This window comes from Lepisosteus platostomus, chromosome 2 (genome assembly GCF_059453375.1).
Source record: "Lepisosteus platostomus isolate fLepPlt1 chromosome 2, fLepPlt1.hap1, whole genome shotgun sequence".
Lineage (NCBI taxonomy): Eukaryota > Metazoa > Chordata > Actinopteri > Semionotiformes > Lepisosteidae > Lepisosteus > Lepisosteus platostomus.
Genome location: NC_142612.1, coordinates 61,072,483 through 61,098,419, shown reverse-complemented (window position 1 = coordinate 61,098,419; position 25,937 = coordinate 61,072,483). Strand labels below are relative to the sequence as shown.

The 25,937-nt window shown below is 38.0% G+C and overlaps 1 protein-coding gene across 7 annotated transcripts in view; it reads left to right on the top strand.

Annotated features, from left to right (window-relative positions):
* fgf12b (fibroblast growth factor 12b) overlaps window positions 1-21,573 on the top strand; it is a 137,941-nt gene extending 116,368 nt beyond the window's left edge. For all 7 annotated transcript variants that reach the window (XM_088611149.1, XM_088611129.1, XM_088611139.1 and 4 more), the window contains 2 exons: window positions 16,999-17,197; window positions 21,012-21,573. In XM_088611149.1, the coding sequence (XP_088467275.1) occupies window positions 16,999-17,197; window positions 21,012-21,127 (315 nt within the window). In that variant the 3' untranslated portion in view covers window positions 21,128-21,573. The remainder of the gene's footprint in view (window positions 1-16,998; window positions 17,198-21,011) is intronic.
* Window positions 21,574-25,937: the final 4,364 nt, after the last annotated feature.

The following is a 25,937-nucleotide window of genomic DNA, read 5'->3' as shown; positions in this document are numbered from 1 at the left end:
GGTTAAGAGAAAACAAAGGGTACAGATAAATGTGGAATTCTCCAATGGGGTGAAACGGTGAAACAATTACTGCACTCATAGGTGTAATGAGATCATCAAACCAGGGCACAAGCTTTGTACCATTATTGAGTTGAGATCTTTTACATTAAAGGAAACAGTTTTTATACAGCAAGTTTGTTTGCAACGATGACAAAATTCTGAAAAATGAGTAAGAATCAAATCAATTTTTGTCATGTTTTATGTCTTTGGCAGTAATAGTGTGTGACGGTCATTTTGCAGTGGTGAGTTTGCTTACCTCTACAGTTGCCAAATGGCAGTCTCTGCAGAATCCAAGGGCTGATGATTGATGGGGCCGCACACTTTGAAAATGGAAAATAACCACGTCTTCCTCATTGCTCTAAGCCGTGGCTTCTCAAGGAGATAAATGTAAACTTTTTCCATCTTTGAAATGAATTTCTTTCTAATTTCATACTAATGGCTTTTGATCTGATAATTATGTAGTAATGCTGCAATACCCCCATGAAGTCAAGACTAGATTAATGCCTAATTCAGGGCTTGTATTAATAAATTGGAGCATGAGTGCTCCAACAGCTGACTAATAAATCATTCTTGTCTGATGCAGAATGCCTTCATTTCACAATATTGTGTATCTGACATTTGTAAGACCTGTAAAATAATGCCATTCCCTTTTTATTCATATCTAAGATATATTGCCCTTCACAATGATACAGTGGTTAGAGTGCAGCCTTGGGTTCAATAATTTTACTTTGAATGTGTGCAACAGGATGTGTATATAGCAAATGTTTAATTTCTATTTTCAAGTGTCATGACTGCAAGCAACAATTGTGAAAACTGTCCAAGGGTCTGAATATTTCAGCACAAAAAAAATTGGTTCTGGAGGCCTCCTTTGCAATTCTATAAAGCAGAGTATTACTGAAGTTTATTATTTGTATTTACGGGAAAATAATTAATCCATGAATTATTACATGTGACACTCTTGTTTTCTTGAATTTTATTTCTGACAAATATGACTTGATTGACTGAGACACTCTATGGAGTTTTTTGAAAGAGCTACTGTATATTCTTCCTGTAGCAATGTATGTCTTCTCGTTCCCTCCCACTTTCCAAAAGACACACTGACCGTTAATAGCCCTCTGTAAGCTTGCTCCTGTAGTGAGCCATGATAATTCGGTTGCTGTAAGATATTATTTTAACGCTATTTTGAATGGTTTGATTGTAGCACAATAGTGAATCATATGAGCATCTGCCAGTAAAGTGTCTGACCTTTTGAAACCAGGTAGGCACGCCAGTGGTGAAGAACTATGTGATAAATAAGATTTCTTAAGATGTTTTTTCTGTTAATATCATATTACTTTTTTCAGCTGTTTCCCTACTTCCCTATGCTTTTTTTACTACAGTGATTCTACACACCTGTCATAGATGATGGGATGATTTCCAATGTCAGCTCTGTGTCCATTTGGTAAAATATCACACAAAAAATGCTTAGTAGATCCAAAATAATTTTATAAGGATGTTTTAAAGGAAATATTCATTTCAGTGGCGTATAACTTTGCAAATTTGCCACAATCAATAGCAGTTTATTTTGCACAAAGAAACTACTGTAGATACAAATACAGGATACCTGTAGGCACAAGTCTGCCTAATTTTGAATAATATAATTTATTGAAATTTGATGGTATCTGATGCAATGAGAATGGATCAACACTTTGCTTTTGACAATGTGAGCCAACCATTTTCAATCCCAGTTATACAGTACGCTTGATAATGGAAGACTTAATGTTAATTTGATCTCAACATGTTTTATTTTCTTTTTCTGCTGCTTAAAATCACCTAGAATAAAGGACTTTTAATAAATGTAAAGCCATTGGAAAGTGCAGTTTTTTTACAGTAAGTGAATTTGTAATTGAAAAGGTTTGCGTTTTTATTAACATTTGTATTTGACATATACAAGTAAGGCCACGCGCCCCATGTAAATAATAATTCTTTCTCTTTAGGCTGTTCCTAATAATGCCAGCCATATATGAAACCCAGACCAAACTACATAAAGGACAGACAATCTGAAAAGTCATGTTTTATATGTTTTGCATTTATCATTAAATAATAGACACATTTCAAATTTAAAAATAGGGGTTAGACAAACTTGTAAATTAAAAACATGCAGACATCACAGATAGTGTCTGCTGAAATCCATTACATACACATTTTGTATCAGACAATTTTGATGTTTATAAAAAGATTAAAAGAAGTTTCTAAAGATTTTGAATTAAATTTCTCCACAAAGCACAACAATGAAATGTGAAACATTTGTGCTTTCCTAATCATAGCACGGTATGCACGGTCCCGCTTTATGAAGGCATTTTGTTTACATGTGTACTTTGACTTTGAAAGATTGTTATTTCCAAGGTTTTTATAAAGACTGTACAATGCATAGCATATAAGTATCAAAATAACTGTAATATTTAGCACATATTTAAATACACATTGTTACAAATGGGGGTTTGCAAAACTGGTAAAAAACTGGTAAAACTGGTGAAATAATTACTCATAACCCCCAACTTGTACACGATTTCTAACCATATACAGTACTGTACCTGAGCAGCTGGTGTAACTAGAGGCACGTGAATTCTTTTTTCTCTGGCACAGCTTTGTTGAGAGGAGTAATAAGCCAGGCACACTTGGTCTAAACAAATATTTATTACACTAAACTACACAAGACACAAACATACAACACACAAAGTTACATTACATAAAGTATTTACAGACAAGGCGTTTCAGAGGCCTAACATTCTGGTCAACAACAAAAAATCCAGACTTCTACTAAGCACTAAACTCTTAAAATGCCTACAGAGGCCACACAAGAGATGAGCTGCTTTCTAACTAAATACAAAGCAACCAGCAGTTAAATCTCTCTCATTCAGATGCCCAGAATCAAGAGAATATCATATATCTGAATGCTGTTAAGGTGGACAAATTCTGTTAATGAATACTACTTACATCTTTGTGACAGTTGGTTGTAAGCATATTAATGTGTCTTAAGAAAATAAACATCAGTGATTCCAATAGCTCTTCTGTTCCTTGGGGTAGCTGATGAAAGAAGAAAGCTTTTAATTACAGACTCTGCCTGCAGACTTCCACTAGTGTACAAGTATTGACTTTTGCTGCACACAGATTGATGCTAGGCGATGAGTTGACTTACAGAGGTAATCACTTTATCATATTGACTTTTTAAAAAACAGTGTAAAAGGACATAAAGGATTGTTTTTCATTAGCAAATATGATGTGTTGGTAATTTAGATAGAAGGAAGGGGAGCTGACCTACATTTAGAAGTAATTAAACTGGGTCAAAGTCACTGGAAAGAAAATAGTGAGCACAGTGATATTATATGATACTATATGCTTTAAAAAGTGAAGAAAGCTGCCAGACGTTTGTTGCTAGTTGGTAATAAGTGGACAAAGAATAAAAAAATTCTCAGAACAGAGAATAAAGTGTATATCAGAACCACAAAGTATACACATTTGATGTATTTAATAACAACCTTTATTTTATATACAGTAGCATCTTTTTTGGTACAGTACATCACCTCTGACATAGCCTTTGTCAGAAAAAATATTTCATTTTTTTCATTCACTTAATAACATCATAATCAGTAAGACTCAACAGATAGTGGTCGATTAATTCCATGTTTAGCGTGAACATAAATTTGGGTGTCATCAACACGGAAGTTAAAGCTGACGGCACACCTATGGAGAATCTGATGAGTTGAAAATCACAAATACAAAAATGAATTGGACCAAGAATAGAGACTTGCAGGACACCAGATGTGACCAACCTTACTGAGGAGCAGCAATGACTCCTTTAAACTAGTTGTTTTCTATCAGTTACATACTGTAGGATTTAAACCATAACAAACCAGTTCCAGTTATAGTAAAAACTATCTTTAATCTATTCAGCAAAGTGACATGATCAACAGTGTCAAAGGCAGCACTTAGATCCAGCAGGACAAGAATGGAAAGTGTTGTGAGTGGTGATCAGAAGATCATTAGTATCCTTAACACGAATGTACACTATATACAGTACAGTATTTTGTGATTCCACATAGGGCTGCACAATATGAGCACATTCTTTGACCACCGACATCCTGAGACAAGTCTAAAGTCCAAAAAATGTGAGTAAACAAGCATTATTCAATAAAATAAGAAACAAAATAAAAACCTATGCTCTTCTTTGAGCTCCTTACTTACTGCTTCTGGCCCCTAACTGTTGGTGCAGGGCAGCTAAACTACTAGTGGCACAAACAATCAAGTTTGCTGGAGTATTTTCCAATAATCATGGTGATTTTGCTTCAGGATTTGGGCGTTTCAGCCAGTGCCTAGCGCCTCCCAGGCATCCACAGGCTCTGTCTGTCTCCAGAGTGCCATCTTTGCAGTGTTGCATGGGTGTAGCTCACTGATGCAGTCCTTACACTGTCACACAGGCTTGGACTTGGGCTTCACTCTTGTACTTTCACCACCTCCTTTCTGTTTATGCAATCTATTTATCTAGCCTGGAGCAGGATGCACAGCTGATGCCTGCTCCAGTGATTGTAGATGTCCAGACTCCTGTGGACATCAAATAAATGTTCACTACCCCAGATATCTTAATTCCTTTGAATATACATAATATGAATTGTCTCTGGAATTGTAATTTGGAACAATAGAACAATTTATTTAGTAGCGTGTATTCTATTCAGTCTAAATTCAGGGCTACATTTAATATACTGTAGGTAAGGTATTATGTATGTCAATTTATTTGTTGATGGCAACACTTGAGATTTTAGATTTAGGAAATGCAACCTTATGAATAATAGCTGCTGTCAGTTCTATTTGCTGTATTTCATGCATGGCAAGGAACTTACCTCCCCTTGCATCTGTGGTGACTATTCCATTCTGTGTGGCTTCATGAGAGAAATGTGTGTAGAAAGTACTGTAAATACAAATACTTCCAAATGCACTTCCAGATCCAGAAGGTTTCCTATTAATAGATTTCTGTGATTTGTATATGGAGACCAGTTTAATGCTGTACATACTGTACAATTCTTAACAACCCCTTTCATTTAAGAATGCAACATTTTATCATTACAAAACATTTTTTGGAGGCCAGATTGGCTTTTATTTTGAACAATTAGGTTCTCCCTAATTACAGCTTAGGAACGGCTGAGCTAATTTTGTTGGGGTAATTGAGATAAAATCAGCTGATGGAGTATTTGGCTACAAATCAACTCAGATACCTGTTTGTAGTGTGGGAATGTTCATTAAGATAACAACTTGTAACATGGTTTTAAGCATAGCCTCTTGCTGACACGACAGTCCGTTACTGATCCAGTAAACTTTGAACTTCTTAAGTTCTTCGGGAATCAACTTTGGTAAATTCGACATAGTTAAAACATAGCAAACGTGTGAAATCTTAATTCTGATTTTCACTGGGGAGGTTAGGAGATCTTTGGCAGACCTGTCTTGTTTCTGTTGTGGGTGATTATCCTTTAGTTTTTCTAAGAACAGTGGAGTGGTCTTAAACACTGGAACGGTTCTTTCCGGGCCCTATGCGGACGACACGATCCAGAAGGTGAAGAAACAATAGGGAAAAATATCATGCAGGAGTGGGTCAGGAGACAGGGGGGCGTGTCCAAGGTGAGCAGGTGTCCAGGGGAAGCGAGTCCGGGGCGAACAATCCAAGCATAAATCCAAAAGGGAAATTCAATACGAGAGGCAGAGTCCAAGACCAGGGGATCCATCCAACGTAATTAAAAACCAAAACTGGGTCGGGACCGGCAGGGCAGGGAATCAGGAACAGGAAACTAAAACCATGACGGAGCCAGCCGCGGCAGGACCCCGGGCTCTCACGAAACGGGATTCAATGAAAAGCCGTGGGCAAACGCCTGCGTCTGGCTTTAAAGGTGGAACTAAAGAGGGGCTGGAATAAGGAACAGGTGTAAACAATGGGGAAAATGAGAAAGGGCTGGAGCGCCCTTAAGAGGAGGAGTAAGGATCGTGACAAACACCTAATCTAAGAAAGGTGTGCTTTTCTCGTGCTTTGGCCAATAAACGTCCATCTTATCCATTGTGGAATGACAAGGCAGAGCAAAGCAGGTGTCTGCACAGCACAGCAGACACACCCTGGAGGACAAACTGGCATGTCTTGCTCCGTGCCAGACAGCAGTCCTGATACAGGCGGGACACTCTTTATTCGATGATGCTTCATATTGGAAAAGTCAGCAGAAAAATATCCAAAATAACTTTTTGTGTTAATATAATCTGAACTGTGATATGCTGTGGTTTGTGTATTATACTGAGAAGCTGGAACCACTTAAAGAGAATTTTCATTATACCTTCTCTGTATATAGTGTGAACAGCAATTCACAGTGGTTGATATTGTGTGTAGAGTGTAGTTAAGAAAGTTAGTAGTTTCTATGAGTTCTGGGAATTAAAAAAAGCTCTTACTCTCTTGTAAGATGCATCTAAGATACATATACAGTACACATAGTATTTTACTTTATGTGTCAAACAGAGGATGAGTTTGTAATGTTGTGATTGGATACAAGCTACAGTAATTAATATTCATTCCCATAACAGATAAATGCTTACACTGGTTATGTCAAGGATTTGGTAAATTGTTTATTAGAACTGTTCTCCAGCGCCTTTATAAAATGTACATGATGATTTCCTAAAAGGCATGGGAACTGGTAAGCAGTTAAATAAAATAGCTTAAAAACCATTGTTAGTGTCTTGTTATTGCGGAGATCAGTAGCACATCGGATGTCCTTGGCAATATAGGTGGTGTGAGACTTCAATTTCTATACATGTCGGAAGAAATGTCCTCGTTCAGTTGAGGTGTGATGCATGAATACCTCTTATATAGAAAAGGATGCCAAAGTCTTTACTGACTGACAGATCTGACAAAGGTCTCTTACAGTACAATCACTCAGCCATTTACAATTTATTATAAGAAGAAAGGACAAATTCCCAAAGAATGTCAGACTTGATCATCTTAATGTCTAAGGCCTCCTTCATTAATTGATTCAATAGATGATGTCTTTCATTTTAGAACTCCACCTACTTCTTGTATTAAGATTAATGAAGAACATTTATCTCAGTGTATAGTTTTTATGCCTTTTTTAAATAATGAGATTTTAGCTTTTCATTCAGATGGCTATTACAATGACTCCTTTCTTCAAGAATTTAAGATGCTCTAGTTCAGTTTGGTAGTATTGGGTGATAAGGTGAAAAATAAAATGAGTGTTTATTTTGACTTCCCTTTAACATTGAATTCAGTTACACTAGTTTAATTATTGGAAATGTTCTTGAAATTCCTTATCCTTGTCGCATAATGTCAAGCAAGAGCTTTTGTGCGGTGTTATATTTTCTGTTCAAATCATTAAGGAGTTTGAAGGGCAAACTCCCACACAGGAATGAAGGATGTTTTTAAATTGGTTAGGTGCAGTATACAGTACATGCTGCAAATAGATGTTACCCTACCATTGAAATGAATGTGACTGCTCATGATGATTACTTTGGTTCTCAAGTGCTTTTAGTTTGGGTGGTGATGAGAGTTGTTATAATTTTTCCTTACATGAAGCAATAAAGATTCTCTGTCTGTCTCTGTGTAATAACATTAAATTTGCAGCTTAGATTTCAATTTGTTAGAGCCTTTTTTCTGGGCAAATCCATCCTATTTTCATATTGTTTATCAAGGTGTTCAAGATTATTGAACACCTTGGGCAGAGCAGGTAACAACCTTCCAGAGTCAGAAGTATCGCTACATTTAAAAAAAAAATAGCTCATTTTTGTATTTAATAGAGATAAAACAGCAAAGCTTCCCAGAGAGCCTGATTCTCCTGATACCATCTGTCTCAGAGCCTGTGGGAGTCAATAGAAGGTTAGAAATGCCTGGACTCTGGCCATCTTTGTGTCTGTGAATTTATGCTGTGGCTCACACTTTAGGTAGAGGGCAGAGAACACTTATCCTCTGACCACTTTGCTGATGATGCCTTGTTACCTGATTGAGTGTGACTGGTCTGTCAGTGTAAACTACAGAGATAATACAAAGATGTGTAAAGACTGTAATGAGAGTCTCATGCAGAACTAAAAAAGTGAAAAGAAGCTTTTCTATGTTCTTTTCAGTATATACAAATTAATGTCTGTTGTTTCCTTTACTGTCTGCCTGCTGACTCAGTAATGTAATGAGAAACTATTTTTTTTACTAGTAGTTACTCTGTTGATATTGTATGTACTGTACATTACAAACCATTTGGTGTCCTTTTAAACAAAAAATGTTGAGAGAGACAATTTTAAGTATTTTTTAAAAGTTATGTTAGCATCTTCTAAGCATCTTTTAAGTATTTCAAAAGTTTTGTAAGCATTCATCCCTGGCATGATGTGAGCTCCAGAGTGCCTCATAGGAGAGCTAGCTCTGACTGGAGGAAAGGTGCCTCACACACTGACATCTCTGTATACCTGCATTTATCCAGCAAGTCACTAGTGTTGGTGGTTGCCAGAGAGCTAAGACAGCAAGCCCTGGCTGACAATGTCCTAACTCTGCTCTGTGCCTGTTATATTAGTGCTTGAGGAATATTGGTCACAAGCAACTAGTGACGTAGAGCCCAGTCTGTGCTCCAAGAGAACATGTTTACTTTATGTGATTGAGCCACCTGAGAGCCCCTAAAGCTGGTAAGTTTTCAAAGATTACATAGATTTGCATTGAATCATACAATCCTTACAACACTATGTTTTTACCATGTTATATTCCGGTAGGACTTCATAGTGGTGTATCTAAGTGGTGTATCTAAGTGGATATGCAAACAAAAACTATGTGTGAAAGTCCTAGTGGACAGTGGTTGTCACAAGGGAAAATAAACCACAGAATATCCTCCATTCATAATGAGTTACACCTATGTTTTTATGTTGTGCCAAGGTTTCCTGCTCTGTGCATTTTCTGATTCATTTGTGCCACCTTAAAAGTAAAGACACCTGAATAGAGGATTTCAAAGGGTGAGATAATATTACAATTAAACACAACTTCTTCAAGAACCTCAAAACAAAAAGATTTACACATTTATCTGCATGTTTATAATGGTATTATGATTTTCATATTTGAATGCCCTGTGCATAACGTAATCTGTGTATCTTCCATTTATGATTAAGAAATTTTCAATTTTTTTCATTTTCATTTTTATAAGCTGCCCATATTGAATATTATCTACAAACAAAACAGTTTTTGCATTTCTTCTGCAATTTTATTTGCTAGTTTTCAAAGAAAACACTCAGTACTGGTAATGAAGACACATATTTGTGAGGTGTGGTCTGTCAGATTGAAAAGTTGTGATTGATGTTATTGATATATTCTGATGTTAAATGGCACTTTATGAGTCACACAAGCCAATAATTGCAGTAACTACAAGGGTAAAATGAAGCTATGGAGAGATGCATGCTAAGCTAAACCTTGGTGTGTTGCTGCTCATGGAATACAGTGTCTTACACTGTTTTCAAGTTATAAGGATAATTGTCAGCTGGGTATAACATAACTTCTTCTTCTTCTTCTTCTTCTTTTTCACAGCCTTAGTCCCAGACTGTCCTGGGGTCAGCTGCTTTGGTTGCTCTTCTCCATTTGTCTCTGTCGAGCACATCTTCCTCACTCACTTCACATACCTCCATATCTTTTCTCACACAATCTATCCATCTCTTTCTAGGCCTGCCTCTTCCTCTGTTACCTTCCACCTCAAATTCCATTACCCTCTTTGTTACTTCCTCAACGTCCCTCCTCATGATATGTCCATACCACCGTAACCTCGCTTCTCGCATCTTCTCAACCACATCCACCACCCTACATCGTCTACGGATTTCTTCATTTCTGATCTTATCCTTCATTGAAATCTGCAGAATCCATCTCAACATCCTCATTTCAGTTCTTCTCATCAAGTTCTCTTCCCTCTTTCCAACTGCCAAGCATTCAGCTCCATATAGTAATACAGGTCTAATCACAGTCTTGTACATTTTGCACTTTAACTTTCTGGGAATTTTCCTGTCACAGATTATTCCAGTTATTTCTCTCCACTTGTTCCATCCAGCTTTCACTCTTTGTTTTACTGCCTCCAGTGTTTCTCCTCCCTTTACCAGTTTTGATCCAAGGTATTTAAAGTCATCAACTTGTTTCAGTTTTCCTCCATTTGTCTCCTCAACATTGGTCATAGTATCTCCTCTTCTCTCCATTACCATTATTTCAGATTTTTCTGCATTCATTTTCAGTCCACCCTTTTCCAGACTCCTCTGCCATTTGAACACTTTCTCCTGTAGTTCTACTTCTGAGTCTGCCATCAGTGCCACATCATCAGCAAAGATGAGTTCCCAAGGCACTTCTGTTCTTACCTCCTCTGTCAGTGTGTCAATAATGTTTATGAAAAGGAAAGGACTTAGTGCTGATCCTTGGTGTACTCCAACTGTGATTTCAAACTCTTTTGTCTCTCCCTGTTGTGTTATCATCTTTGTAGTTGTATCTCTATAGGTTGCTTGAACTAACTTCACCATGCTTTCTGGTACTCCTTTCTTCCTCAAGCACCAATACACCACCTCTCTGGGCACACGGTCATATGCCTTCTCCAAGTCCAGAAAGGCCACATACAGCTTTTTCCCTTTCTCTAGTGTCTTCTCCTGTAACTGTCTCATCACAAAAATGGCATCTGTTGTGCTTTTCCCCGCTGAGAATCCAAATTGTGAGTTGTGGATCCTGATTATCTTCCTGAGTCTCTTGTCCAGAATTTTTTCCAGGATTTTCAATCCATAACATAACCATGAGGCCATATTTCTCTTCATGTTGTTGATTAACATCCCCTGTCTTCCCGCCAGTAAGTTCCGCATTATATAATATCCAAGATTCCTGTTAGCCAAAGCCTGTCTCGTTTATGTGTTAGGACGTGAGTAATCTTCTCATGGCTATGGACAAGCTATGCTTTTATTTAGCACGTATTTCGCAAGACATCATTGTCATGCACACACAAGGCTTTGACAAAAGATCACGTGAAAATTTGAAAGATGTTCTTTCTAGTTCAGATGTACCTGACAGATTTTGGGAAAGAATGTACAGGGTAAATGTGTGTGTTGTGTGGTGGGAGTGGGAAGGGGCATTGATTTTGCATTTAGTGTGAACATTTTGTGTGTCTTTTGATCTGGTTTCCTTATTGAGATATGTCTTATTTAAAGGTATTTTGAGCAGCTAGCTGACAGAACTAGAGACAGATATATTTTTCCATGGGACTTCAGACCAGACTGAAAGCACTGAGGTCTAATATCTGACAAAGGGTTACAAGACCCAGATGGGAGACTGTTTTTACCTAATTGTCAGGCTGTTCCAGGTGAGGTGGTTTTAATTGAAAATTTGTTTCAAGGCTGGATGCAGACATCCCCCACAGGGAGTAATAATTGGTCTGTCAATCAAGTACAGTATAATAACATTTGAAAATGACCCAGAGCACCTTAGGTTATTGGGCTTTTGAAAGGATTTAATCAATGCTAACCAGCAAACGACAGCAAAGGTTTCCCAAAGCACCATTACAGAAAAGGTCAGGAGTAAAGAAAAAGTATCTTATTTGACATGTACAGTAGCTCTTAAAAATCCAAAGTTTGTCTTAGATCTTTGTTTTGTAGCAAAGTTTCTGTTAAAGGTCATTGTTTTTTTATTAAAAATAAAAAATGATGTTTTGAGAAATATGCTTTAACAGGCTGGGAATCTCATATGAGTACAAAATAAATAAAACTACTTTCATGAACATTAAAAGAATGTAGAGTTTGTCAGTGAACAAAACTGACTGCAGGCAGAACTTGTTAGTTCATTTTCTGTTCTTGTATCTATTGTTCCAGTAATGTTGCCAGTAGTGTTGCTGTCTACAGTATTTTGAAAATATTGGAAAAGCCAAATATTTATTTATTTATTATGTTTTCTTATGAAGTTATGAACTGTCAATCAACTCAGCTTCATCATATAACTCTCAAATAAGCCACACAAGTCATTGTGAGACACAGTGGTGTGTGTTTTCTTCTGAAATTCCCACTTGTCTAAGTCAATATCCATTGTGAGTCCCACAGTCTCTTACAACACTGGTATTTAAGGATACCCTGGTTACTCAAGTCTTCCTAATAGGTGACCACATGACCCTATACCCACCAAGGCCTGTTAAAGACTTAATTAACATCTACTATAAAACTGATCAGTTGTTCACTCAAACTCAAATTCAGAGAGCTTTATTGTCATGACCAATGAATTATGGTGTTGCCAAAACAGATATAATTAACATCCTCTTCCTGCTGATAATCAGACCGCATGACAGTTGAACAGTGGTGCTGATTTGTTTAAATCCGTCCTTTCAGGGTGATTTCATAATGTCAAATACATATTTGCTGTTCATGTACATTGAGAGGCATAATGCTACATTTATAGAAGGTGTGGCCTTTCCTCTCAGTCTATCCACTCTGCTCCTCTCCCTCATGTGGAATATAACTCTCTCTGGGTGCCAGTATTTCAATTAAACCAGGTGTGTCTCATTTTAACTTGCTCTTCTCTGATTAACAGATGGCCTTCTTCTGAAGCCACCTCTTGCTACCTCACTAACAGTTTCATCTCACAATGTCCATTGGTCATTTGGTCAACCTTCTGTTGGAGAATCCCACTCACAAACCATTAACGACATAAAAGAGGGTTGAACAGGGCTGGACTACCAGATCACAAGACCACCACATGAACACTTTCACCAGAGCCACCCAGGACCCCCATAGATAAACTCTACAAGACTACAGCAGCAGCCTGGGAGATATGAAGACTGATTTTTTTTATTTGTCATGGCAGCCTGCCCTTTACATTTTTGTGTAAACCAGTGACTGGCAGGAAGCACAGAACCTACAGGTTTTCACTTCATGAATAAACCAATCATTTAGAAGAGAAGTTGTGTTATTTTTTAGGTATTAATTAGTTAACTAAGTTAACCCCCTTAAGGACTGGAATCCTTTGTATAAACAGAAGTCCAGACATACATTGCTTTCCAATTGGGCTGTCTCATGGAGGGCCAGTTATTTTACTCTGCAGCACAGTGATGCCTGGCACGCTAGCAGCAAGAGATTAGAGTTTGCTGTAGGTGCTTTACAGTCTTTGTGATCACTGGTACTCCAGCAGGCGATATTGCGGCATCATGGGGAAACATCCCTGTTCTTTTCTAAATGAAACCAGAGCTCCATTATGATGACTGAGGACATTGCACTACAGGTGGTGATGTCATTCAGATTAGACATTAAATTGAGATCCTTACTACTTGGTCATTGAAGATCCCATGTTATCATTGTTTATAATTATGGGAGTGTGAGCCCCCCTGTCCTGGATAATGTTTTACACTGTCTGGCCTCCCCTGAAGGCTCCATCCATCAGTTTTCTAACAATGTCATCCAACTCGGGGGCAGAGGGGAGCCGGAGCCTATCCTGGCAAGCAGGAGGCACAAGGCAGGATAAACCCTGGATGGGAGGCATTGTACTGTACATGTCATATCCTGATAAGAACATGAATATTTAGTAGTGTGGGTGTTTTCTAATGAATGTATTACTCCCTTATTGGGCAAATGCAACCATCAGTACCTAATGAGCCTAACAGACATGTGAAACCTGTAGGAATGTACTGCCCAAGGACTGGGTCTAGACTCCTCTGCACTAAATCATGAATGAGATCTTCGTCACTTTAAGATGACAGCCCCAGCATTAGAAAGCTACTGTACTCGATGAGTTAAGATTTCTCCTGTAAATATGCTTTAGGCTAAAGTAATGGAGTATGATCTCTGCTGTCAAATTTATGGCGATGCAAGTACCAAAGTGGCTGTGGTTGAGAGCTTTTCACCTCATTAAAAAGGACATGGGACCACAAATCGTAATCCGTAGCCTGACGGGGCAAATTTGTGTAAGGTCATACAGTATGTCAGGCCTTTGACAAGGTGTATTCTAAGAATAAGTAAAGAAATTCTGCGTTACATGTTACTAATGGTACAGTAAAAGTCTATATTCAGTTTTTTTCATCCTACATGATATTTTTAAAATGAGTTTTTTTTATTTTATATAACTAGTTTTTCTTACTGAAAATATTCCATATTAAATTGGCAGTGTGTCACAGTGTTGTAAATGTGCAAGACAATTTCATGATCATAACACTTAAACGGTTTATTTAATTAGTAGTTTGGCTTTCTGTTCATTTACAGCATGTGATGTGATGGTATTGCTTATTCAGTAGTGAAATGAAGGGCATTATAAATGCCAGTGAAAGAGCATTACATAACATGATTTTTACATAATTTTCTTCCGTAGCCATGCGTTTGTTAATGTACGAAGAAATTTGTTTTATTTTTACACTGCTAAATTGTCCATAAGGTTTGCTCTTATGATCAACAAAGGAGCAGATTAGATAAAGTGTGTTTCTGCAATAAAATAGGCTTTATTCTGAAAAGATGGAAAGGTGGGGAAATGTTTTGAAAAGATAGCCCAGGACAACATCCACGAGCAAGATCCTTTCTTTGGGATGACAGCAGCATAATGGATGAGGCAAAGTAAATTGCCCAGAGGTGCTCGAAGACCAGTTTAATCTCCGACAGTCATTGCATAGTGCTCTTTATGTCTTCTGCATTTACTGTATTTATGGTGTTGTCATATCCTCTCTGCAGTCATTATATGCAAAGCTTTTTGGAACTTGGAAGCTTAATGGTGTATTTCTTGTTAAAGGGAGTTCACTCTGCGTGCATGAGCAGGGGCAGGATTAGCCTTCTGGAGCTCCCAGAAAATCTGCATTTTTATCTTTAGCTGAAGAACGTGCATCACTTAGAAATGCAAATTCTATCCATGGGTGCAGAAGTTCTCAGCTGTTTCAGAGTGCAACATGTGAAGAAAATCCTGCACCTTGGATGTTCTTTAAGGTTTTCCTTATGTTGGGTAGCACCAAGCCACTTCAAAGTAATCTGTACTAAATTATCATTTTGCTTTTGTTACTCACTGCTGTATAGAAAAGGGGGGGGCAGAACAGTGGCACACGGGTTAGCGTTGCTGAGGCCCTGGGTTCAATTCTGGACCTGGGGTGCTATCTGTGTGGAATTTGTGTGGGTTTTCTTATGGTGCTCCAGTTCCTTTCTATAGTTCAACCTGTTAGGTTCATTGGCATCTGGGACGTTTGGCCATTTGGCCCTGGTGTGAGTGTGTGCTTGTCTGTGTGCCCTGTGATGGACTGGCGTCCCATCCAAGGTGTATCATGCCTTGTGCCTGTTGCTTGCTGGGGTAGACTCCAGCTCCTCTGTGACCCTGAATTGAATGATCTGGTTATGGATGATGGATGACTGTAGAAAAGGGCCTTATTTAAAAGGGCCTTATTTTCATCCCCATTGGCAGACATACAGTTCATTTGTGTAATTTCCAAATATTGCTTCCAAAACTGTTAGTTGTTTCCCTAAAGCTGTTAGTTGTGACCTGCAGGTGAATTGCTTTCATCCTATCACTTTCAGAGATGCTCTTTGGCATATTCCTTACATATTGCCTCAATAGTGAGCATACTGTATGTTACGTAATTAGTTATACTTGGACACCCTGACAAAGTGTCCAGTACAGTGTGTGGACGTTGTGCTAATGCACGCACTAAATAAACAATGTGCTCACTCCAGTCATTTTTTCTTCAATAAATTCTACAGCTTTCTTTTTGGTGTGTGTCCCTTCTATCTAGACAACATAATCTTTAATGTTTCTTTCTAACATGCATTTAAAATACAATTAAATACAGGTCGTCCTGTTGACAGGATGATTGATCACAATAATTCCTTGCAGTTTTCCAGCACTTTTCATCCCAGAGGACCCCAAAGTGTTTTAAATATAGGAGGGACCCGTTTCAACCATTACCGAAAGTGCAGGTAATGCACAGTGGCCATTATGTGCCAGCAGCCACACCGCACAGCACATTTATAATGCAATCCAAAGATGCAGACTAGGCTGTTAAACTTGTTTTGATGTTCACTTGCCTGCAGGGTGTTAACTTGGTTAATATTTTAATTGGGTTTCACAGCTTCCCCAATCCAAATACAGGATTAAGGTTTCGGCACTTCTCACTGAAGCTTACGTAATACTTATATAACGTGTTTTTCTGCTAGGGCTCTTTTTCTCAGCATGACAAAGACCTGGACATGAAAGAGTGAAGAGCACTTTATCTACCCACGCGCTGTATAAGGTTAACTCATCCCACTAGTACAAATGCCCAGAATACAATACTAAAACACTTGTCTCCATGGCTCTATAAACATAATAGTTATCAAGGCCAAACCATTACTATACAGATGTCTGGTTATGCCTCAAGCATTGTACTTCAGACAGAAAAAAAAAATATCTAGTTTGATCTCTCCCAATCTCTCAATTCAACATTTGATATGAAGTGGTGTTACTGGGCTGCCTGGGCACTCCTCCTTGAAATCCCTGTCTGCTATTCAGAACTGAGAGTTCCTTCACCCAAACGGACTTGCTTCTTCCTGATGGCCAAAGATTTATTATTGTCATGGCACTTGGACGGTGGACATTATTATCAGTGTCCAGGAAATTCACATTATAGACTAAGTACTCTTGCTAATTTGTCTTGAATGTGTTATTTCAATTCATAATTCTAAATGTCAGTACTCTATATCATCTTCATTAAGTTTTATTTCATATAATTTGTCATGGTCCATTCTCCAGTAAACATACCAATTACTCAAAACAGATTGTTGGTGCTGTCTTCAGTGCCTTCTTTGTTCCATTAATGCCATCTGTTTGAATCGCAGAGGAGCAGCGATGTAGTCACTTGTTCAAAACCTAGAGAGCTGAACTCAGTACTCGCTCTTCTTGCTTCTGGATAATTTAATTTTCTGAAACAAAACATTGTACACCATAAATACCTTCCCCCTTTCTGTCTTCAACAGGAAATGTTCACACCGGAGTGTAAATTTAAGGAATCCGTGTTTGAAAATTACTACGTCATCTACTCCTCCACCCTGTATCGACAGCAGGAGTCTGGCAGGGCCTGGTTCCTCGGCCTTAACAAGGAAGGGCAGATCATGAAAGGCAACCGAGTGAAGAAAACGAAACCCTCATCACATTTTGTACCAAAACCCATTGAAGGTAAGATTAATTAACTGGCATTTTAGAACAAACAATTTATCAAGGCCTTGTGAGAATCTATGAATTTAACCTCCCAAAAGGCAAGTCGAATGAAACATTGTTTAACCTGTGATCGAACAGTGTTACTGTATTTGTTCCAAACACTTGCAACTCGCTGTGTAAAGAAATACCCCACCCCTCTTTTGGGCTTTTATTTATTTTCTGTTGGTCTTCTGGTCTTGGTCTCACCATTGAAGCTGAAATAAAGGTCTGTTCTGACTTTGTCAAAACCTTGTAGAATTTTTGATCATCTCATTCAGATCTCCCCATAGTCATCTTTTTTGAGGGACAAAACATTTATTTAAATGTATCTATGTGTGACATTCCTTTCATACTTGTTATCTTTCTGGCTGTCCTTTCTCTCTTTTACAGTGGCTCTTATGTAATTATAATTACAATATGTTAGCTGAGGGCATTCAAGCGCATTATGTAATTTTAGCACGATGTATTGATTTGAAGTTCCCTCAATTTTAGAACGAAAACACCAGGTCAATTGAGACAAATGTTGAAGAAAGAAATTAAGTCTCTCAATGGGGTGGCACTATTCACTAAGTCGTGCAAAGAATGAGATTAGTGGAAACAGTTTTTCAAAAGCCTTGGAGTCTAATCTGATGAATGGAGGCCACTGCAGTATTCCTGCTATGGTATTTATGAAAGATTTTTAAGATATGCTAATATATGCAGCTGCCATTAGAAACCTAGAGCAGTAAAGTATTGATAAAAATAAATTCTGGAAATACTGTATAGAACCTTAAACGTGCATTGCAGTGCAGATTAGCACAGGTGACCTCCTTGTTTACTGAAGCTAAAATGTATTTGATCCAGTTGACCCATGGTTGAATGTGAGCACAGTTAGTACAACCCTAGTCTAGCTGATTTGTTTTATTGATCTTTGATTAAATACTTTTCTCACTGTGATTAATTCACCTACTCACTCGCTCATCCACCCATAAAACACCCCTTGTGATCTTTTTTGAGCTCCGTTTGAGGCTTTCCTGTCAAGTGCCAAAATCTCACACTGGTGTTAAACCACGTGGGATCCTTGTGTCTTCAAAGCCAGCATGCAGTACAGATCAATCCACAAATGCTATATTCAGGGAAACAGCAAAATATTGCTCACACTTCCTTGATCTAATCTCCGGGTTACTGGGTCCTTTGACATACAGTATCTGTTTCTTCCTTGAACATGAGTAATGAAGTGCACTTTCAGTGTAATCGTCCTATTTTTTCTCATGCAGGGGAGGCTGTGGGTTTAACCCACTGAATCAGCACATAAAAGCATTCGATTTGGGCCTGTTCTGGTGCCATTTTTGAAATTCTGAACATTATCATCACATAACATCACTTTCAATAACTGCTTCACCCAGTTCAGGGTCACGGGGGAGCTGGAGCTCATCCCAAACCAGCACAGGGCACATGGCAGGACACACACTGGAGGGGCCGCTAATCCATCACAGGGCACACACAGACACAGACATGGACACACTCACACCAGGACCAGTTATTTTTACAGAAGCCAATTAACCTACCTGTATGTCTTTTGGATGTGGGAGGACAATAGAGCAACAAGAGGAAACCCACATGAACACAGGCTGATAGAACCCCAGGAACAGTTATTGAACTCAGGGCGCCAGTGCTGTGAGGCAGAAATGCTAATCACTACACCACAATTCTGAACATAAAGTACTGTTTGTCTAGTGTGCATTATACTGGTAATATCCAGCAAGCAGGTGAGATGAGACACAATGCTTCTCAAACAGATGCAGCAATGCAGCAGGATTTTATTTTCAAGGCTAGTGATTTCATCCAGCAGCCCAGCCCTCAGAAGACGAGCTTCAGAGCTCATTTGCACACATAATTGCAATGAGCTTTCTGTATTTCCCCTTGGCTGAAGCTCTTTGTCAAGCTTTGCAACAGCATCGGCATGACTGAGGAAAAAGATGTTTTTGCATTTGAATGCTGATTATCCTAAAACTTCAGCAAACTAAGATTTAATTAAGACATGTTGCTAAACTGCTGTGCAGGCTTTATTAATGTCATGATGCTAGCACTATGGAAGATATTATCAGCTTCTATGAAATTCACACCATGGACTTAACAACTCTTGCTAATTTGTGTTATTTCACAATTTAAATATTTAATGCTTTAAATAAATACTAATCAAATGATAAATATAAACGAGATAATCAATCTCTTTTTGCAATGTCTTAGGCAGATCCCTGAGAACAGCTCTCTGCTCATTTTATTTTTAAACAAAATATTGGTAATGTCTCTCCCTTCTTTCTCTCTAATACTGGCTTTTATTACTCACAGCTTTTGCCCTGTGCAATGCCTTAACATCTTCATCACAAATTGTTTTTTTTTTGTTTCCCCATGATGCATCCTCAACAACTCACACAGGTAAATTAGTACTTTTCAGAAGTTTAACACTAACTGAAATTTTAAGTTGAACATATTGTGGTATTTTTTTTTATTTCACTTGCTCCCAAGATGGAGTGTTAGAAGCAGTTGGAGGCAGAATGTCCACTATAAAGTACTGTACTTGCAAACTAAATGGAAAAGAAAATTGCTCTGAACAAGGATACCTGCATTACTGAAAACCACTTATTTTTAACCAAAATTACTCGGTGATTCAGAGGAAGCTATACCAGCCTCTCGTAGCATAACATTTCTGCAGTAATAGAGGAGGAGTATCGTTGTTAAGCATAACTTAGTGACAAAGAGAACATGGCATTCCATACTGAACCAACTGCTCTCTGCGTATTAAGAAATTGTTAAGTAGGAAGTTGAGAAAAGTATCCTATGATTTCTTAAAAATACAGAGTGTGTTCTGATTCTGGATTATTATTTATTTTTTACTTTAAATGCTGCTGATAGACACTGTTTCCGTAGAATATTAGTTCAATGGGTAAGATTGTAGCAGCTTATTATGTCTCTTAGTGAAATGGACTGGAAGAGTCTTGATAGTCATCTTAGAGGGCTGGTTATATCTCATGTGTTTGTTTTGTCTTTTCCAACTCAGGATTAGTGTTAGCTGTATCTTTCAATGTATGGTTTACCCTTTATTGCTGCATCTTATTGGCATGTTACCTGCAAGAATTTAGTACTATTAGTTGTCAACGCTTACTCCTCTATGTGTTACTTGACAAACACTATTTTATCTGTTTTTTGCATTCTGAAATTTCCTTTTGATTTAATTTAAAAGTGTAAGTATTTTTAGAAACTTTAGGAAACATTTGGAAAACATTTTTTAAAGCAGAATTTGAAGCCAAATGCATCTTGCTGGCCATCATGTATAGTGGAGTGCTGATTGCTCGAGTGGTCTAAAACAATGTCTGTCCCCACTTGACATCCTTTTGGAATATGAACTGAAAATAGCATGTTTGTATGACGGCAGCAGGTGCGGGAATCTATGTAAACAATACAGACAGTTTCTGTGGGTCTCACAGCCTCTTTTTTAAGGAGCCATCTCCTGTTTTCAGTTTTGAATGCACTTTCTCTTAGTTTCCCTTTCCCTGTCCATTCACCTTTTTCTCTGTTCAAGATTTCCGGTCCTTCAGTCTGTCTAAAATAATCCTGGGGATTACACTTTTTTGAACTGAACCTTGGACATTCGAGAGCAATAATGTTTTGTAGCATTGTGGCCAAAATGGATAATGTGAATTGTTTTAAATGTGGTTATACAGTAGGTGCATTGTATAATGTCTTGATCAGACTGAGCTCTAATATCCCGTTCGAAAGCTTTAACCTTTTCTTCTCTCCTCTCTTGCCGTAGTTTGCATGTACAGAGAGCCGTCACTGCATGAAATCGAAGAGAAACAACGCTCGAGGAAAAGTTCTGGGACTCCCACAATGAACGGAGGCAAAGTTGTCAACCAGGACTCGACATAGCAGGATCCCAAAACTCCGTGAGCACCAGAATGGACAGGCAGCACCACCTCCTGCTTAGGATTCCGAACTCGTTCCCACTTTCTTACACATTGTTCAACAACAAAAAAGAAGAAGAAAACAAAACTGAATTCTTGCCTGTGACATGTTTTAGAGGAAAAAAAGAAAAACATATTTTAAATCAGGACTTGAATATACAGTACATTTTATGCAAAAGTCTGCTTTGTGACAACAAGGAAGTTCATCTCTTCTTAACAATAAAACAAAGATTCAAAAATATGTTCCAGAATTTAAGCTTTGCCTAATGGAAGCCATGATAGAGTTTCAAGTGTTAAGTTATTAATGCTGTGACACTTTCACTTGCTTATTATTATTATTTCAGCTGATATGTTGTGTCTGGATGGATTATTGGCATATGAATATGGACATAAATCTGCACACCAACAGCAGCATTCGAGCACTTCAGTTTGTTTACAATATTGTTCTGTTCAATTTGAGTTTGTTGTGTGCGTCATTCTCTTCTATAATTTAGTAAGGGTCAGCTCAGTCCAGTTTTGTTAGTTCCATTAGAAGTATGCAGGATTCAAAGATGCGCTCATATCACCTGCTTGCAATGAACTGTCGTTCAACACTTTCTGCAGTGTTAGCTGTCTCAAACTTGATGCAGTCCTGTGTCATGAAAAAAGGGAACTGAAGTAGTTACTTATGTCAAAGTGTGAAAGGGTTGCCAAATGCCTGTACTGTAAATTTACTGACATCCTGGAAAATGGGTTCTAATGTTTAATTATTTAATATTTTGTCTTACCCATTATAGAATAGCCAGTTTTTCATATCTTCTCCGGAGTTACGATACAGGGGAGAAAAAGGAAGTGTAGACAGACTCCTCCTACTCTCCCGCCTTTCAAGCAGTCATCTTTTAACACCTCACAGGCTGCATAGCCCCATGCAAGAGACAATGCCTGCAAGCTTCCAAGAGGCTGAAGGCTTACCATATTGCTGAGAGCTGAAAGAGCCCCAGCCAGCTCATCCTGCCCTCTCCTGGACACATGCAGCTAATATTACCACCCAGGCTCTGTCCTGCACCCTGGGAAGCACCATTATCAACTGAGCCACCTTTAACATTGTCCAGAGATCCTGAACATACACAAAAATGTATCTCGTTTTCCATGAAAATAGCCAGGTTTGTATTAAGAAGCCATTTCAGATTTTGTGTTGTGACTGCATGAAGGAAAGTGAAAACAGAGGGAAAATGCAGTTGAAAAACATTGAAAAATGCAGGAAGTGAGCTAACCCTAACCCTACCAATTTCAGGAGATGTGAGAATACAACCCCATCCTGGAAAACCAAGTCCATGAAAAGATGTTTGCAAAAACTACCAGGCTGGCAACCCTGCAATGTGATACACATAGGGAATGCCAGGTGAATTACGATCAAGCCATTTTGAAACCTTTGTCTCTAGAATAGAAAGGGATATGTGTGTCGTCTTGTTGATTTGTGGAACTTTGTAAACTCAGGAAGTAACATTCTTGCCCAAGAAATGAGATAGCCATAAAATGCCTACTGCAAAACCGTTAATGTACATTTTCTGTGCTCGTGGGTAATACCATTGAGCACATAGTTGTGGCTTGGGGTGCTACTAGGCTGATACCTTAGATTTACAGTGTTTGAAGATTCAACATATCTCTGGTTACCTTTAATAAGGATATTAATATTCTGTCTTAAAATACTGTATTACTGTATCTTTTCAAATGTCTTCCACTGGGGAATGGAAATAAGGAGGGAAAATGTATTTTTCTGTTGAATAGAAAGTCATGTCAGTGTTAGATACTCCCCATCTCTCCACCCTTTATGCTTGGAGCATTGACCAGAACCCCTTAGGAAAGCTCAGTAGTTCATTAGCAGAAAGCTACTGTATCACAGCATCAATGAAAGGGAGAAGCAAGCTAGATGAGCCCTGCTAGAGACCCTCTGCTAATGCCACAGTACTGTCGCTGTAAGGTAAGAAGAGTCTTTCCACATGAAAAACCCTGGAAAATTTGATTGGTTTGCGAACTTTTGCACCTTTGAAAATACACATCATAAATGCATTATGGAATTTAAAAACTAATAAATAATAAGCAGAAAGATGAAGAATAATCATTTAAAAATAAAACATGTTAATGGAAATTGCAGTGGTTCTTTCTGGGTTAATTTCTATAGCGCATCAGTCTCTTCCACAAAAGAGTATGTAAAAATGAAGGCTGTATTTTGAATTGACAGAATTTCACTATTTCAGTCACTATCATCAACAAAGCTGGAACAAATGTGCTGCCATGGACTTCAGCTGACTTCTGACTTTTACTGGAGTTTTGAAGGTAAAAATGTCTGTTAATGCCCACTCACAACTGAAATTGGGATATTCTTTTAAACATAGGCCACCAACTGGTTTTACCATAGCTTCAAAGTATTTCAGCGATATAATGTGTAATCTATATTGTTTACAAATCTGCTGGAGAATAATATGCTCCTGTATACAGTATCTTTGTACAATTGCAAATGATCAAGTCAATGATATCCAGACTAACCAAACTGATCATTCCAATTTTAAGGTCTGTAGATCTTTATTTTCTTTAAATGTGTTATGCATCTAATATTTGTGTAATACTACATATATTGTAATGTGAGATACTGTTCAGTTATGGCTTTGAATCTCACTGTTCAAAATTATACTGCTGTATGGATTAAAATATGACTTGAGAATTTAATAAGGCATTTTCTTAGAACCTGATGCTAATTAAAAGTCAATATTATTAAATAAGCAGGAAAAGGGTTTAATTACAAAATGGCCATAAAATAGGACTATGAGCATAATCTCCATACATTTTGACATCTGTTGAGGCAGGGTGTGGAAACATTTAAGTTTAATTATTTTTAAATTGCAGTATAACTCACTGTAACCCAATAAATAAATCCTCAGTCAACCAAAACCAACAACCTACTGTAAATATCTTCAAATCTTGACCTTAAAGAACATAGCACATCCATATAATTTTTTAAAAGTCTCTATTGAACTGTGATACTGAAGGAGAATTTGAAAATATTTCCAATGTTTTCAGAACTTTTTACTTCTGAATAATAATATTAAAAAATACTTGGTTGTTAAAGTTGAAGTCTGCCCTCCACCACTGGAATCTACTGTTCACTATGTTGTTAAGAAGGCCTTTAATGTTGCCCTTGGCAACATACAGTATGGATATGCAAAAGAAAAGAATAAGGTACTATACATGATGTCATTGTTATCAGAGGGAGCTAAAACAACATTAAGAAAATTATTACACTACAGGATAATAATCCTTGGGCTGCATTAATCCTTGGGCTACAATAGCTCAAAGAAGTTAGTTACTGTATATAATAACACTGGAGATCAGACTAAGCTTGCAGTGTCTGGCCATAAAAAAATTAGCTTTAAGAGCATAAGAGCAAAGATGCAGATTCATAACGATTTGAAAATGTCTTTGAAAATGTGGTTATAAAAAACAACATTGACAATCGTGTATTGTTCCCTTTTATCCGATATTTTGATGTTGCTGGTTATAATGCAAACCCTGCCACTAGCCCCAGGAGACTGCAGGCTAATGGACTGAAGCCTGTTGGATTATAAGTGATCAGGTGATAAAGTTCTCTGAGGGGGTGGATCCTTGACTCAATGTATACCAGTGATCTCTGTGATCCAGCTTCTGAAGGTTTTTGGTGCCGGGAGACAGAGCTATGTGCCTACATAGAGCACAAACATTGTTGTCCAATGCAAATAAAGCATGTGGGATCACCATGTCAAAGAATTTATATCTTTACATGGCTCTGGCTGGAGTGTAGATTTTAACAGTGACTCAGATAATTCATTCATAATCATGTTTCCAAACCCGTGTGTTTAGAGGAGGACATATAAATAGCAATTCTAAAACTTGAAGTATTTGTATGGAGGTGAATGTCAGTTCAAGGAAAAAAAGAAATTGTAATCCAGATCAGGGAGCATCTAAGTTTTGGACCATTTTTAGAATAAACAGAAGAGTATTTCAATAACAGCTTCTGCTGATTAAAAGTTAAGCAGCAAGTAAGAAATGAACTAAAAGGAACATGAGATCCTCCATCCATTTTCTAACCACTTTATCCAGAACAGGGTAGTGGGGGAGCTGGAGCCTATCCCAGCAAGCAAATGGCGCAAGGCAGGATACATTCTGGACAGGATGCCAGTCCATCACAGGGCACACACACTCATACAAGGGCCAATTTTCCCAAACTCCATGCTGTTAGCACCCCAGAAATTGAACCCAGGGCCCCAGTGAAGTGGGTTTCAATGCTAACCACTGTCCCATCATGCCACCCCAATTGTAACATTTGAAAGACAGTTACAACCAGAGAACTGTCTGACATATCTAGTGGGAAACATTCTTACTAATGACACAAGGGCACTTGCAGCAAGACAGGCTTTAGTTCCAATTCATGCATAACACTACCCATTGAATGGCCTTCAAAATTGCTTCAGGTAGCTACTCTGGTTCTTTGGATATGTTGATTTTGCCTTCGATGAAAAAACTGGGGAAAACAAAAGGTATTGTATGTAGAAAGCATGTTTTTCTTCATTGCTGGTCTGGCCATCTTACTATTCTTAGCACAGGTATGAAACCAATGTTTTCATTATGTCTCTACCTTTCTCATAAAACCAGACCAGAGCTTTCCTGCTCAAAATTCTGATTCCTCAGCCATTCTTCATGTGTGTGTGAATTCACCACTGCTTTCCCAGTCTTTTCTGATTTTGCTTGTGATTTTGCCTTTA